General features: G+C 39.0%; 1 protein-coding gene across 2 annotated transcripts in view; it reads right to left on the minus strand.

The window, feature by feature from the left end:
* Positions 1-8,428: 8,428 nt before the first annotated feature.
* The window catches only part of YES1 (YES proto-oncogene 1, Src family tyrosine kinase), an 85,291-nt gene continuing 78,452 nt past the window's right edge, over positions 8,429-15,267 (minus strand). For both annotated transcript variants that reach the window (XM_075920917.2, XM_075920918.2), the window contains exons 11-12: positions 14,049-14,180; positions 8,429-10,713 (exon numbers count right to left, since the gene is read on the minus strand). In XM_075920917.2, coding sequence (XP_075777032.1) covers positions 10,505-10,713; positions 14,049-14,180 — 341 coding nt within the window. In that variant the 3' untranslated portion in view covers positions 8,429-10,504. The remainder of the gene's footprint in view (positions 10,714-14,048; positions 14,181-15,267) is intronic.

The following is a 15,267-nucleotide window of genomic DNA, read 5'->3' on the forward strand; positions in this document are numbered from 1 at the left end:
CTTCCCCCTCATAGGGCATGTTTTCTAGACCTTTAACTGTTTTAGTTGTTTTTGTCTGGATTAGGGTGGCCACATGTCCAGTTTTTGACTGGAATCACTGCTCAAAAAGGAACACTGGTGGCTCTGGTCAGTGCCACTGACCAGGTAGTTAAAAATCTGGTTGGTGGCACAGTCGGGCTAAGGCAGGTCCCCCTGCCTGCCTTGGCTCTCAGCAGCTCCTGGAATAAGCAGCATGTCCCAGTTCCAGATCCTACACACAGGAGTAGTCAGAGGGCCTCTGCATGCTGCCCCAATGTCAAGTGCCAGCTCTGCAGCTCCCATTGGCTGGGGACAGCATCCAATGGGAGCTGTGGGGATGACACCTGCAGATGGGGGAGCCTGCAGAGCTGCTTGGTGGTGCCTCCAGTTAGGAGCCAGATGGAGGATATGCCACTGCTTCATGGAGCTGCTTGAGGTAAGCACTGCCTAGAACCTGCAGCCTTGAGCCCCTCCCTCCACTCTAATCCCCTGCTCCAGCCCTGGATGTCCCTCTTGTCCTCCGAACCCTTTGGTCCCAGCTCAGAGCCTGCACCCCCAGCTGGAGCCTCACCCACCATGCCCCAAGCCCTTGCCCTAGCCCTGATTCCCCTCCTCCCCCTGAACTCTTCAATCTCGGTCTGGAGTAGCCTCCTGCACCTCAAACACCTCACGGCCGGACCCATCCCAGCCAGTCTGGACCTCCCACTCCCCTCCAGAGCCCTCATCCCACTCCCCAATGCCCTGGCTTAGCCCTGATTCCCCTCTTGCCCCCCAAACTCCTCAGTCCCAGCCCAGAAAACCCTCCTGCACCCAAACCCTTCATCCTCAGCCTCACCTCAGAACCCACATTCCTGGTCAGAGCCCTCATCCTGACCCGCTGCACTCCAATTCCTCTGCCCCAGCCCAGTGAATATGAGCCAAGTGAGTGAGGATGGGGAGGGGAAGTGAGAGAAGAAGTCAGGGCTGGAGTAAGTGGGGGAGGACCTTGGAGAAGGAGTAGAGCAGGGGGAAGGGGAGGAGCAAAGGTGTTCAGATTTGTTCAAGTAGAAACTTGGCAATTTTAGTCTGGACTTTACTCACCAATTTTCTGAATTCTATTTGTCAGAAGCCAGCTGTGGAAGTGGGGGTGAGGAGATTGCCCCATCCCGCTAATCCTGATGTTAGAGTGAACCCAAAAGGAAATATCTATTTATAAAGTACCACATGCACATGGCATTCCCATTACTTAATTCAATAACAGCCTGAAAAGGCTTTGAATGCAGAGGCTATTTTAATGAGAATGGCTCCACAGGATACGTTACGCTTTCTAATAATCTACTCATTGGTATGTTAACCCCAGGCAAGCAGTCAATCAGGCTTTGCCTTCATAGGAAAAAATCACTCTCTGCAAATAGCTGTCTTTGTGACACGTGTTGAGAAGATTAAATGTCATGTTTTCACCACAGTGTTTCTGGTAATTATGGCACTTATCTGACTCTACCAAATGTGTAGGAGGCTATCTATACTTTTTAAATGGATCTGCAAGGCCCACCCACCACTTTGGAATACTAAAAAAAACCTTGCACAATTAATAATCTACTCAGCCCTTAATGCATTATCAAGTTTATAGACAGCTCTAATGTATTTGATGGTTGAACATTTGCCTGGATTGTGGTTTGTACAGGACATAATGAGGCACTCAAAAGAACCATTGTAGAATCCCTCTAGATTGTTCAGAAGGACAACAAAATTGTGTCTCCAATAAAGTGTCCATTTTTTATTTAAATCCAGGATCTTGAATGATACTAAATGAAAATGGAAATACAGAAGAAAATATCTGTTTAATGCACTTTGAAACGCTATTGCAGAATGAAGTTATGCAGAAGTAAAAAAACAACATTAAAATGATGATACACATACTGAAAGTGAAAAGCAGTAGAGGTGCATTACTGATTCAACTTGGATAAACAAAAATATACCATTACTCTGCTGATGGCAACAAAGGATTGACCTTACTCTAACTACAGTGCTAGCAGGAGGAGCCCCTGGAATTTCAAAGTTTTCAGAACACGAAGGCTACGTCTAGACTGGCATGATTTTCCGGAAATGCTTTTAACGGAAAAGTTTTCAGTTAAAACATTTTCGGAAAAGCGCGTCTAGATTGGCCACGGACGCTTTTGCGCAAAAGCACTTTTTGCCGAAAAGCATCCATGGCCAATCTAGATGTGCTTTTTCAGAAAAAAGCCCCGATCGCCATTTTCGCGATCGGGGCTTTTTTGCGGAAAACAAATCTGAGCTGTGTACACTGGCCCTTTTGTGCAAAAGTTTTGCACAAAAGGGACTTTTGCCCGAACGGGAGCAGCATAGAATTTCTGCAAAAAGCACAGATTTCTTACAGTAGGAAGTCAGTGCTTTTGCAGAAATTCAAGCAGCCAGTGTAGACAGCTGGCAAGTTTTTCTGGAAAAGCGGCTGATTTTCCAGAAAAACTGGCCAGTCTAGACACAGCCCATTTGTTTAACTGTATCCCAGCTCTGAGATGTGATTACCTTTTCCCTTTCATCCTCATGGTCATGGGTCCTCGTTTCATCTAGGGTTGCAAGGCATCCAGTTTTGAACTGGACAGTACAGTATTTGAGCTTTCTGTTTGGGAAACAAATTGAGAAAATATAAATAAGAAAATATAAATGTCCAGTATTTTCTAAATAAGATGTAATGTAGATTGTGATGTAATATTGAGTGTGTCTGGTATTTTTGTTGAAGCCATCTGGCAACCCTAGTTGCATCTATAATTGTGCCTAGTGCCTCCAGGCAAGAAAACCTCTCATTGAGAAGGTTTTTCTTTTGGCACACAATTTCATAGAGAGGGTGGTCAGAGCACACAAAGCTAAACTAGCTATCACAGTTCCCAGTATGGGAAGTCAGAAGAACTCAGAGTTCCCTAATGTGGGAGCCAGCTCCATCCCTGGGGCAATTGGTGTTGGCTGCCACGTCGCTGCCCGAGTGGAACAATTAGGATAAGATGACAAAACAATACCTAACACTAGCCTTTCCAACTTTTACAGCCAGTACAAACCTCCTTATGCTTCCTTCGAGCACTTGCCCAGGCAAATAGCAAGTTCAGACTTCATCTTTGATGGGTGGTGAAGGGCTGATGTCTTTGACAAGCTTAAAACCAACCAACCAACCAGGATATTCTCAAAGTATCAGCACCAAGAATAGTAAGATTTTACTGGGGGACCCTGGTCTGGATTGTAATGTGTAGCGAGACTGGCTCGTGGTAGCCTGACCATTGCTTGTCTCAGCTTCAGAGTTTCTGGTCTCAGCTGAGATGACATTGTTTAGTGACTCAGAAATCCCAAAAGGGTCAAAATCTTTCCTGGAGTAGGAATGTGTAGGGGTCCTCCATGGCTGAGATGCATCCATTGTTGCTATATTTAAACACAGCTACATTAAAAGGTAAAACGAAGCCCTTTTTGTATGAGTTCTGTTTTACGATTCTATTTCCAACCTGGAGTGGAGTTCAGTGGGACCTTAAAGACTGACAAATTTATTAGGGCATAAACTATTGATAGATACAACTCAGTTCTTCAGATGCTTTCAGAGTAAAACTAAGGGTTCGTCAAAGGGGTTATATCATAGCTGTTCTAAACCAGCATTTTTCTGTGCTCAGTGCATGTTCAGGATATTAAAATCAAAGTCAACTAACTAGATAGTTACCAATCATGTCCTATGGATGGATGTGGTGGAGTTTAATCTGGACTCTTACATTTTCTGGTGTTGTTTTCAGATTCTGTCCCTATCAGCTACGCAACCACACTCAGAAGGAGCAGAGGATCCATTGAAGTGAATGAAAAGTTGTCGCTAGGAGATTATAGTCCATGTTGGTGATTGGTTTCAAATTTTAGAAATTGTAGTTAACACTAGGGATGTAAAATCCCATTTAATTAGTTAACTGGTTAAACATTAAGCTTGGCCGGTTCACTGATTAAATGGTGGGTGGGCGGAGGAGGGCGGAGGCACATTCCAGCTCGTTGCCCTTGTTAAGCATCACTTGTTAAGTTAACTAATTACCCATTCAGATCCCTAGTTAACACAGACTTCACTATTGCATATTCCTGGGAAAGGCTTTTTTTGCTCCTCTCTTTTTACACTCTTTGTGCTTTGTTTAATTTACACGGGATGCTCAGCATTCAATCTTCTCACACTTCAAGCCCCCCTCAGCACATATTTTAGCAATTTCAGCTATTCTGATGCATGATCTCTCCAGCATGGCTGCCGTGCCTCTGGGGTTTCAAGGCAGCTGCACTCAAGCTTTCCAAGGTCATTTACATTTGAGGCTCTGGGCATGTGTAATCTTTTAGAGCAGGAGACTAGGAAGAGAGAGGTGTGAATCAAATCCTGAGTTTTCTGAATAGATAAATATCCTATTGGCTGTATTCTACTCACCAGGAGCAGGGTGGACCATATTTCCCTAAAATTGCTTGGATTTAAGTGTGTTCAATTGCAACCAATCAGAACTATGCAGTACAAATGCTCAAAATAATATTAAGTTGACTGAGTACCCATTAAAAAGAAATACTGTATTATTAAAAACATAATTGTAAGTATATATCTTTAAGTTTACCTATTAAATGGTTAAGGGGTTGGAGCAATTCCCCATTCCACAACCAGCATCTCCTCCCCACCCCACAGGTCTGAAGGCCTGATTGCCAGTGCCCCCAACCCACACTGAGCTGAATTCCCAGCAAACCTTACCCAGGCTGGCCCACGAAAGCTCATCACCTAATAAACCAGCTTGTTAGACTTTAAAGTGCTGCATAGTCCTTTCTTTTGTTTCAGCAAGATCAAACTAACACGGCTACATCTCTATTACCAGAATTTTAAGAGAGGCTCAGCTTTCATTTTGATAGAAGGCAAACATTTTAAAACATGAGTTAGATTAACTTGAAAAACAGGCATTTGAAATCCACACTTTAGGTACCTAATGTTTGAGAAATGTTGAGCATCCACATCTCCTACTGTCTGCAGATCTCAGCATCAATGGGAAAACAAAGTTGGGTGGTTTGTTTTAGTGCTGGATTTAGCTTTCTAAGTGCTTTCTAAGCACTGGAACTTAAAAATGTTATCCTAGCTTTCCCTTATACTTGCCCCAAAACTCTGAAAACAAAGTAGTCAACTAACTGGGAGAGCTGAAAGCTTGTCATTAATTTCCCCTAAAAATTACAGATTGTTCACTATGACCCATGCAGTTGTCTGAGGGAAGGAGTAGTGAAAGCTGCGATCCTGATTTTTGGAGGATTCCAGATCAATCTGGAATTTCATTATTGCTGATGGCAGTAGGGCTACCACAAGTTTACTACTGTTAGGTAGCTGCTTACAGCTAGTCAGGCCCATTCACTGAACACAATGAAACTCACAAACATGGAAAGCTCAACAACATGTTACACAGCAAGAGCTAGTGAGCTATATATGTTGGCAGAGAACAAAGAACACTGGCATTTAACATCTGCCTCCCTGCTCATTCTTTTATGCAAAAATGAATGTTATGTTTAGACGTTAAATAATCAACTCGTGTACCATGAACACACCACTGTTCCAAGTCAGTTAGGAGTAGTAGAAAAAGCCTAAAGCATGGACCTGGTGCAAGGCCTGAAGCCTGACCCAAAGTCAGTAGAAGTTATGCTATGAGCAACAGTCAGGCCATATCAAAAGCAGATCCTTTCCTGCTAATCAGTGTTTGGGACACAAAATCAGCACTGGTAGTGCTAGAGCATCCCTAAAACACACTACATATGTAAACACATTCCAGTAGGTCTGGCCAAGAACATCACCACCTAGCACATGATAAAACAGTTTACAAAATTATGAATAGCCATATTTTGTCTGAAACATCAGGAGAGAAGTACAAGGGGAGGTAATAAACATGTCGTAAAACATGCAAGTTGATATGTAAGTTGCTGATCCCAAATTGTTTCTCAGTCTGTAAACTTAACTCTTAATGCTTCAGCTGGCCTAGAGGGCCATGCGAAATCTCACCACAGACTGAGTTGGTCCACTGTCACAGCCACACCCATTGAGCTGGGTCCCCAGCACCATGGTTCATGGGCAGTAAGCAAAGACTGATTGGGTTCCTTTGCTACTAAACCAAACAGGTTTCTTCTTGACAGTTTCAGCTAGAAGCTCAGGGATGAAGGACTAAAACCTCTTGGCAGGGCAGAGAGGAAACTTCCTTTATCCATAAGCTAGCTACACAGGAGAGAGCGAATTGTATTTATAGTTGTCAAACTGGCATCTGTTTGCAGCATTTGCCATATTTTACACTACAGATTGAACCTCGTTAGTTCAGCACTCTTGGGACCTGACTGTTGCTAAACCAGAGAATTTGCTGGACCACAGGAGGTCAACATTGTCTAACAGTGTTATCAACACTTCCACTGATTACTGGGCTCTTAAAAGACATTTAGGGGTAAAATAAAGCTAAACAACAGCACAGAACACTGAGAGCAAAGACTGGTGGCTGAAAAATACTTCATGGGACCACAGGAAACTTTGCAACACTCATGGTACGTGGCCAGATGGCTAACTAAAATCATGCCAGACCACGCTGCAGGACCAGAAAGTGCCATTCTAGAGACGTTCAACTTATATTGTTTTTATTCCCATTCAACTCAATAGTTTGGCAAAGAAAAATGGGTCTGAAAATAGATTTTAGATATATAGCAAAGGTGAATTTGTACAATCAACTACAAAAATTAAATTCCTTAATCACCTACGTTTTGCTTAATTTCAGTGATGACTTCAAGTATATTCTGTAGCAAAGCTCTTGCATTTTGTAGCAGATTAGTGGAAATGCAAAGTTCTATATCACCTTTAGATAAAATATTTAAAATGAAAATGTTATTGGATTAAGTATGAATATGAACAATTCCTTCACTGTAGCCTGAGGTATTTATTTTGATATTAAATATGGTTATTTTTAAGTTCTGTCCATATTTCCAGTTTTTAATTTGCTGCAGGTCACCACCACCTTTAGGGTTAACAACATCTTAGCTGGAGAAGATCTCAGCTCTCTGAATTGTTTCAGACATTGTCTAATTTTCATTTACCTTGTATGGGTCCTCCTCACAATCCATTAGAACAACAAACAAGAAAAAAAATATGACAATAATATATGAAGGATACAATTCCATAGCTATAAGACCAGAAACATCCAAGGCTCTTTTCATAACTATGCTAAAGTAGCTACTTATTTTCTCTAAAGAGTAGGCACATACACAATGTTTGTACTTTTGGAACTTTAATTACTTAAAAGTAATATAAAAATATTTTAAAAAAATACTCAACTTGAGAACACTGCATGATTGAAACAGTTTAAAGGTCTTCCACAAAAAATGTATATGACAAAACTGATGGACAATTATTTGAGTACAGTTTTTACCAGAAATATTACATAATTATTCCCATTTAAAAATCAATAGTAAAAATAAACATTGATTACGCTACAGGAAATACTAAAAGGATGATAAACCTTTGCCATTTATAACCTGCGTAGAAAGAATCTGGTTTCCTAATTTTATAAGTGTTTGATGTAGCTGAGAAAGACATTTTAACAAGTTTTACAGTCTTAATACAATGGGGCCTCCCTAAACCATCGGGAATTTGGGGTTGGCTGTTAAGTGCCCATTAAATTATATTGGCCATGCTGACAGCTGATGTTTCTTAACTTTAGCAACATGTTATGTCTGTCATAAGAGCAGATTTATGATTTTCCTGAAAAATTATACAGAAATCAGAGAAGGCTATGCTTGGCTATAGTATGTAGGGGTGCATCTACACTGCACCTGTAGCTTAAAATATGCCACAAAATTTGAGCTATGCAAATTGCATAGCTTATTTTGAGTCAATTTCGAAATAGCTTGTTTCAAAATTTGGTGCTGTTTACACAGCACTTATTTCAAAATAAATTGCTATTCCAAAACATCTCTTATGCCTCATGGAATGAGGTTTACAGGGATGTTGGAATAGCAAGCCCATTATATTTCAAAATAAGGGACACACTCAAAAGATGCAGAATAGCTATTTCAGGATATCTCCGGTATCCCGAATTAGTGCTGCAGTGTAGAGACGTACCCTTGATGTCGCTTACTTTGGAATGTCTCAAGGGAATTCACATTCTACCTGTCCCTTGTATGGGACCAGAGTTTTAAGATTAGATAGGATTCATTCTAAATGACAACTCCTAAGGAGTTCTGAAGTGCTCGAGAAAAATCTCCACTTTCACAATAGATTTAAACACACCACAATTCAAATTTAAAGTATATTAAAAATAGCTTACACTGAAAAAATAAATCAAAATTCAGTTCTCTACAGTTCCAAAAAATGTCCTCCAAAAAGTAGCTAGCAGATGAAGTAGTCTGAAAACCATACTACTTTGTCTTTTTTTTTTTTTTTTTAATAAATCAGATGCAATGAGGGATAAATTTATTTTAAACCAATTCTGCAAAAGAATTCAACAATGTCATACTTCATAAAATACTTAATTACATAATTAAACTTATTACTATTACATAAAAATCACGAATGTGAACTTTTTGTTAGGGTAAGATTCATATTGATGTGTTGAGGTGAAAGACGGTTAAAAATAAAAATTTCATATACATACAGAAACTTTTTCTGGAAAAGTTCTATAATACACAACAATTTACAATGAACAAACTAATTAAGTTAGTGTTTTATTTCTTTACTATACAAATGTTATTACAATGAATTGTTCCATTCAGTCACTAAAATCCAATTAATGTCAGCAGAGTTTTCTGGCACTTTTATTGTAACTGTATTAATACATACACTTGCATGATTGCGTTACCCATTTTAAAATATTTAGAAAAAGTCACAATTCCATAGTGTTGTGGTTTGTTTTTTTTCTTTACATAAAGCCCTTTTAGAATTTGATAATCACACGTGTATAGAAGATAAGGGAAAATGCAAAATGATGGCATTGTTCTTACAAAGTTCCATTTGGTGGAGAAATTCAGTATAAAGGTAGTGTAAACATGTGAAAAATAATGTTTAGTACCAGAACTATATGATCCACTTGGATGCAATTCGTTTGTTAGATAGTGCTACCCTGATAGTACAAATATCATTATGATAGGAGAGAAAACCATTTAGTTTAATAATTAAAGTATATTAATTAGCTTAACATGAATTTCCAAACTTCATGCCAACAGATGAATGGAGTACATGAAGTTATTGCTTGATATGTCAGTAGCTGAAGAACACATTGTAGATTTAGTGTGAGCTGAGCTGAATGCCAGCAAAGGTTTGTCATGACTGTATTAGGTCAATATTTAAATATATTTTATCCCTCTATTTTTAAGCCTTCACATTTTCTTTTCCTATTTATTCTCACTTAAATAATTGTGTGTAAGAGTCTTTATAGACAAGAAAAGCAAAAGTGCAATCAAATCCCTGAACTAGTGTCATTTTACATTTGTGGCACCCATCACTATTAATACACAATAGCCACATCTCACAGTACCAAATCTGTCTTTTAATGTGTACTGTCCTAAGGTGGCCATTTACCAGCTAAGATCTTGATCTTGCGATGAGCTTTGGTTAGATAGTATTCCCACGCAGAGCTCATTATAGGATTGGAGCTTAAAAGATTCGAGAATTTTCCCTCTGATTGTATTGTATGGGTTTCAAGTTCAAACTAACATTTTTAAACATAACTTTATAAAATATCTCATTTTCTAGTTACCTTCATTATTCTTAATCAACTATACAGAAAAAATAAAAGAAAAATCTCTCATGCTACTTTCCAGTTACATTAATACAAGTATGACACAGTGCATTATGCTCTCCAATTCCACTATTGAGGTCTAGCATTTAATCAAGTTTGTCATACACTGTTTAAATTTCTGTTTTAATCTTGTCTATCCTAATTATATCCATGAAAAAGGAAGCTTAAACTGAAGCTTATATATCTCAGATATGGCTGTACCATCTTTAAGGGAAAAGACTATCTAATTCTGAACACAGGAAATTTTATAGAACTGGAATGGAATTGTTTGGTCCCATAAAGTTCCTTCGTTTTAAACATTTTTTACCCTAAGCCCACATGTAATTGCAGATAATTCTCCCTTTAATAGAATGCATTATTAAATATTAGGGAGATAAAAGTTAAAGAATTTAAAACTTGAGTTTTTTTGCTATTAATTTTCATGCTGACACTCACTTTACTACTGAGTATTTTCAGCAAGCTTCTTTTGGAACCTGAAATCAATTGGGGGGGGGGGGGGGCGGAGGAGGGGAAAATCACATAATTAAATTAGAGTTTAACAGTTTAAAAGTGGTTTTGTGCAACTGTATTATGGAATTCCAGTTTGCAAATAAAAGCATGCAGAATGAAGACTGTTTTCTTTGATTCCTTTAAAGAAGTGAGGAACTCTTTGACAGTCCTTTACACTTGGCAAGTTTGTGCATGTTATGTAGGCTGCTGGCTTATAAATTGTCTCCAGGCTGGTACTGTGGTTCTGTAGCAGTGAAGTAGTCTTCTAAGAAAGATTGAATGTATTCAAATGTTGGTCTTTCATCAGGGTCCTTCTTCCAACATTGTTTCATTAACTCATGGAGAGATTCTGGACAGCCTTGGGGGCAAGGCATCCTGTATCCACGTTCTACTTGTTCCAGAACTTCACGATTCACCATCCCTACAATAAAAGAACTTTAGGTATGAATGAACTTACACAAAGAACAAACTACTTCAAAGTTAAATGAAACTTTCAAGATAACTGTACTGCTACAAAAGAAGGAATCTTTTACTAAAGACAGAATATGCTGGATTATTTAAATGTACTAAATTAAGTACATTTTCTGTAATATTCACTTACCCATGTTTATCAAAGAGCTAGTATTGGCTCATTCTCATGCCTATCCAAATACTTTTGCTACAGAACATTTACTATTTTCTTATAGGAATTTCCTTTGCAGGCATTCACCCCAAGCCCCCAACTCCCATCTGGAGTTCTAGTCACTGGCCATTTGATCTGAACAGACAAGAGACACCATAGATGGAAGTTGATAATTTTCCCGGAAGAGAACTGTTTTATAAACTCAGATCAACACATCAACATTTTTCATATTATTTACATTTATTAATCTAAAGCCTGTGGAACCCTTCCATAAGGAAGCCATTTTCAACACACCCCATAGAGATTCTGGCTGTACACAGCATCAGGTTGCTGTAAGTCAGGAAAGCTCCAAACCTGAGATGTCAGAAGTAAGCAAGTAGAAAGCAAGTTTAATATTCTCATTACTCTTAAATCTTATCAGTGTGATTATGAGGTCTTATGACGTCTTAAAGCACTTTAAATGTAACTATGCAAGGTAAGACACTTGTTATATATAATTAGAAAAGAATTATAAATACTTTCTACAAATGTACAAAGAGAAAAAGCAGGATTTTCCAAAACTGTAACTAAATATAGACTTAGGGGGCTAACTTTATGGGCCTAAATTAATAGTGGTGTTTTAAAATGCCCCACTCAACTCCCACTATTTTTTTGTTTCAAAATATTGGCTTTTGAATTTATGAAAATTTCCAAAATATTTCCTTAAAATAAACAGCTCAATATTTCAGAACACACTTGATGAGATTAATCAGCAGCTCTAGTTCAGGAAAAAGGTGCTTGCTGAGATTTTCAAGAGAGCCTGTAAAGGCAGTGCTGTAAACCCTTTGAAAACCAGTGGATTTTGGGTGCCTTATTAACTCCCTGGGTTTCTTTGAAAATCTCAGCCATAATAGCTAAGTGACATTGCTTAAGCAATGCCCTTTGCTTTTTCTCCCATAGTCATAGACGACCCCAGCTGTCCAAATGGTGTTCTGCATAGACAACTGTGGTAGGCAGGATTAAGGGACCTAGCAATAAGGAGAAGATACCTGTGTACTGTGGAGTATGACTTTTAGGAACGCTCTGCACTTTGCCACACACTACGACTAGTAGAAGAGCAGGGGCAGTCCACCAAAACCAGATGGGAATAGGGGATCTGCCCTATGGGATCTGTGATCCAACTGCCACCAAAGGTGCAGCTACAGGAGGGTAGGAAGAGGCAGCAGCTATGTACTCTGGGATGCAGCTTGCTTTTTATCCTGTTCCCCAGCCTATCAGGGAATGAGGGGAAAGTACTTTCATTCCATGCATGCCTCTTAACACCTGACAGAGGCATGCGTGCTTTCTGGAGTGCACAGCTGCTGCCCCCCATCCCTCCTGAAAATCCGTCCTTGGCTGCCACTGTTCCCTGCACCAATCGGGTGGAATGACAGTGCTGACAACTGCAGTTTCAAGGCTGCAGCAGCAGCCAGACTGGCTCCATTGCTTGCGGGTTTTATATACAGAATGCAAGTTTCACCTCCAGTCTCTATAATTCTCCTGGTTTAAAATCCTGCTGCTTGGGGTTGGCCCAGGGAAAAAGATTTGATCCCAAAGAAGCACGACAATTATATCAATCAAGTAGGAGTTAAAATATTTTAGCTTAGGAATTATCATGTTAGCATCTATTCATACTGAAAATAGTATTTTTGGAAATCACTGAAATAGTATTTTTGGAAATTATAGGCATGAGTCATGATGGCATTAAAATTCTGAGGTATCAAAATTATGCTAAAAAAGTGAGTGTTTGGGACTTGCCTATGTTCTGAAAGAAGATTCTTATTTGCAAGTCTTACCCTTTTGACATTCATGCTTCCTTTAGGAATAAATCTTGCTCCCCTGTCCTTTTCGGTGGGTATAGCCTGGCAAGCATTACAAATTAGTGTGGTTCTGATGTACAGGGAAGTAGAATGCGCAGTGTTGCAGGAACTCCTCTAGTAGATTTTATACCCTCACATATTATGCTCTATAGCAGCATGTTGGGAAGATTTTGAGGACATGGCATGATCAATAGAGCCTCAATCATGCATGCCCACTGATGTTCTCCAACAGGACACTGCAACCTAAGTTGTAAAATGTCTTTCCACTTGAAAGCCATGACACTCATCCATGTACAGAGAAGAGGATTTGTTTCATTGCTACATGTCAATCAGTAGTATGTTTTTTACAGAAATGGCAAATAGTACAAGAATCAACAAACAAGCTCCCCACAAAATACACAAAAATCCAAACACAGCAGAACCACAAACCAAACATTTAAGAGTACTAAACAGCGAACACCACCACTGATTAAACACTCTTAAGGCCTGAATCAAGATGACTCTGTGATTGATGAAAAATTTCCAGCCCTCTAACTTATTTATTTATTAAGGCCCAAGTTGCATGTAGTATTAGAGAAATGGGGCTTGACATTTTTCTTCTTCCAACTTTATATAATGGAGCATCATACATCATTACTTTCTTTTTGGAAAATCATTTTACTCCTCCAATGTTTTGTTAAGTATCAGAGGGGTAGCCGTGTTAGTCTGAATCTGCAAAAGCGACGAGGAGTCCTGTGGCACCTTATAGACTAACTGAAGTGTAGAGGCATAAGCTTTCGTGGGCAAAGACCCACTTCGTCACATGCATCTGACGAAGTGGGTCTTTGCCCACGAAAGCTTATGCCTCTACACTTCAGTTAGTCTATAAGGTGCCACAGGACTCCTCGTCAATGTTTTGTTAAAGTGCAGTTTTGCTTTCTCCAGTAAGATGTGAACTGGAGCATGTTAAAAGGGTTGCTTACAAGTCTAATCTATGAGGAGAAAGACAAGTTTCTTTTGTTAGGCTTTTTTTTGGCAACAGGAAATAGAAGCAGCTCATATTTCCAGTGGTGATTATTTTACCTCTGATTCAGACATAGGAGAAATATTAAAAAAGAAAGGAAGATTTTGAACAGTTTTATTTAAGAATACACTGTAGAATGGAATAGGATTCAAATGAGCAATCTGAGAACTTAGGACTAAAGGAATTTTTTTGAGTTTCATTATTTTAACACCAAACTATATAGATCTCATTATGATTATCATAATATCCTGGTGTAGTATCTTCTAATAAAAAATTGCTTAATGCTTTCTTACCTGGATATGGCACTCTACCCTTTGTTACCAGTTCTGTCAATAAAATTCCAAATGACCACACATCAGATTTGATTGTAAACCGACCATATAACGCTGCTTCTGGAGCTGTCCATTTAATTGGAAATTTGGCTCCTAATACAATAGGGAAAAAAACACCCCAAACTGATTCTTGCTTTTTTTCTTACATACATTTTTCTTATACTTTAGTGTGTGAATGCTTGTGTATAAATAATTTGAAATACTGTACATATTGGCCTTGCAAGAATGTAAATGTTGCTTTGCTAGTTCAGTTAGTCATATGGCTTAATATCTTTTAATATAAAGGGATTTTTCTGACTGAAAAATATTAGCAATAAATACTGGCCAAGGTTTTCAAAACTGACTTGTGATTTTGGTGCCCAATTTGAGTCACTTAAAAGGGCCTTGATATCAAGAGGGGCTGAGCACTCTCCCTCTGAAATTCAGGTCTTTACAATGTGCCTCAGTGGTTGGGCACTCAATATCACTAGTCACTTTTGGTAATTTAAGCCATCATCACCAAATAATATTCAGTTTACACCTGGTAGTGAAAAACTGCAGTAATTCAAGTAGTGGGGGTTGGGACCAAACATGCATGCCTTCAAAGCTATGATTATCCACTATATATCTAAGAGAGTTTGCCTGTTTGATCAGGAACTCCTCCTAAACAGTAAAAGCTAGGACCTTCAAATCTGGTATGCAGCTTCCGTTTATCATAACTTAAAGCCACATAAGTGTTTGGTTGTGCCAGGGAAAGGGATGTGCCTACAATGGGATTGCTTTCTCATAAAACCAAACAGAAAAGAGACAGAATCATCAAATCAAGCAGAGTCCTCAAAATTTACATAACTGAGGCTACGTCTAAACTACAAAGATTTTTTTTGAAAGAGGATATGCAATTCTGCAGGAATTTGCATATCTTCTTCCGATCACATTCTTGAAAAAGGATCTTTCGAAAGTGAAAGTAGTCTGGATGCATTTTTTTTTTCAGAAACACCCCCGCATCTAGACTTTCACTTTCCTGCAGAATTTGCATATCCTCTTTCAAAATCAAAACAGTCTAGACGTGCCCTGAGTGAATACTGAAAGACACTGTACCAAGACAAGCCAGAAAAATAGAATGAACCTGCAACAGAATTGCATTTCAAACTTTACAGAAGAGAGATAAAATGGAGAAATTTGGAGTAGAAAGGTGAGTAGT

Source organism: Pelodiscus sinensis, chromosome 2, assembly GCF_052426305.1.
Source record: "Pelodiscus sinensis isolate ZL-2025 chromosome 2, ASM5242630v1, whole genome shotgun sequence".
In the NCBI taxonomy this organism is placed as follows: Eukaryota; Metazoa; Chordata; order Testudines; family Trionychidae; genus Pelodiscus; species Pelodiscus sinensis.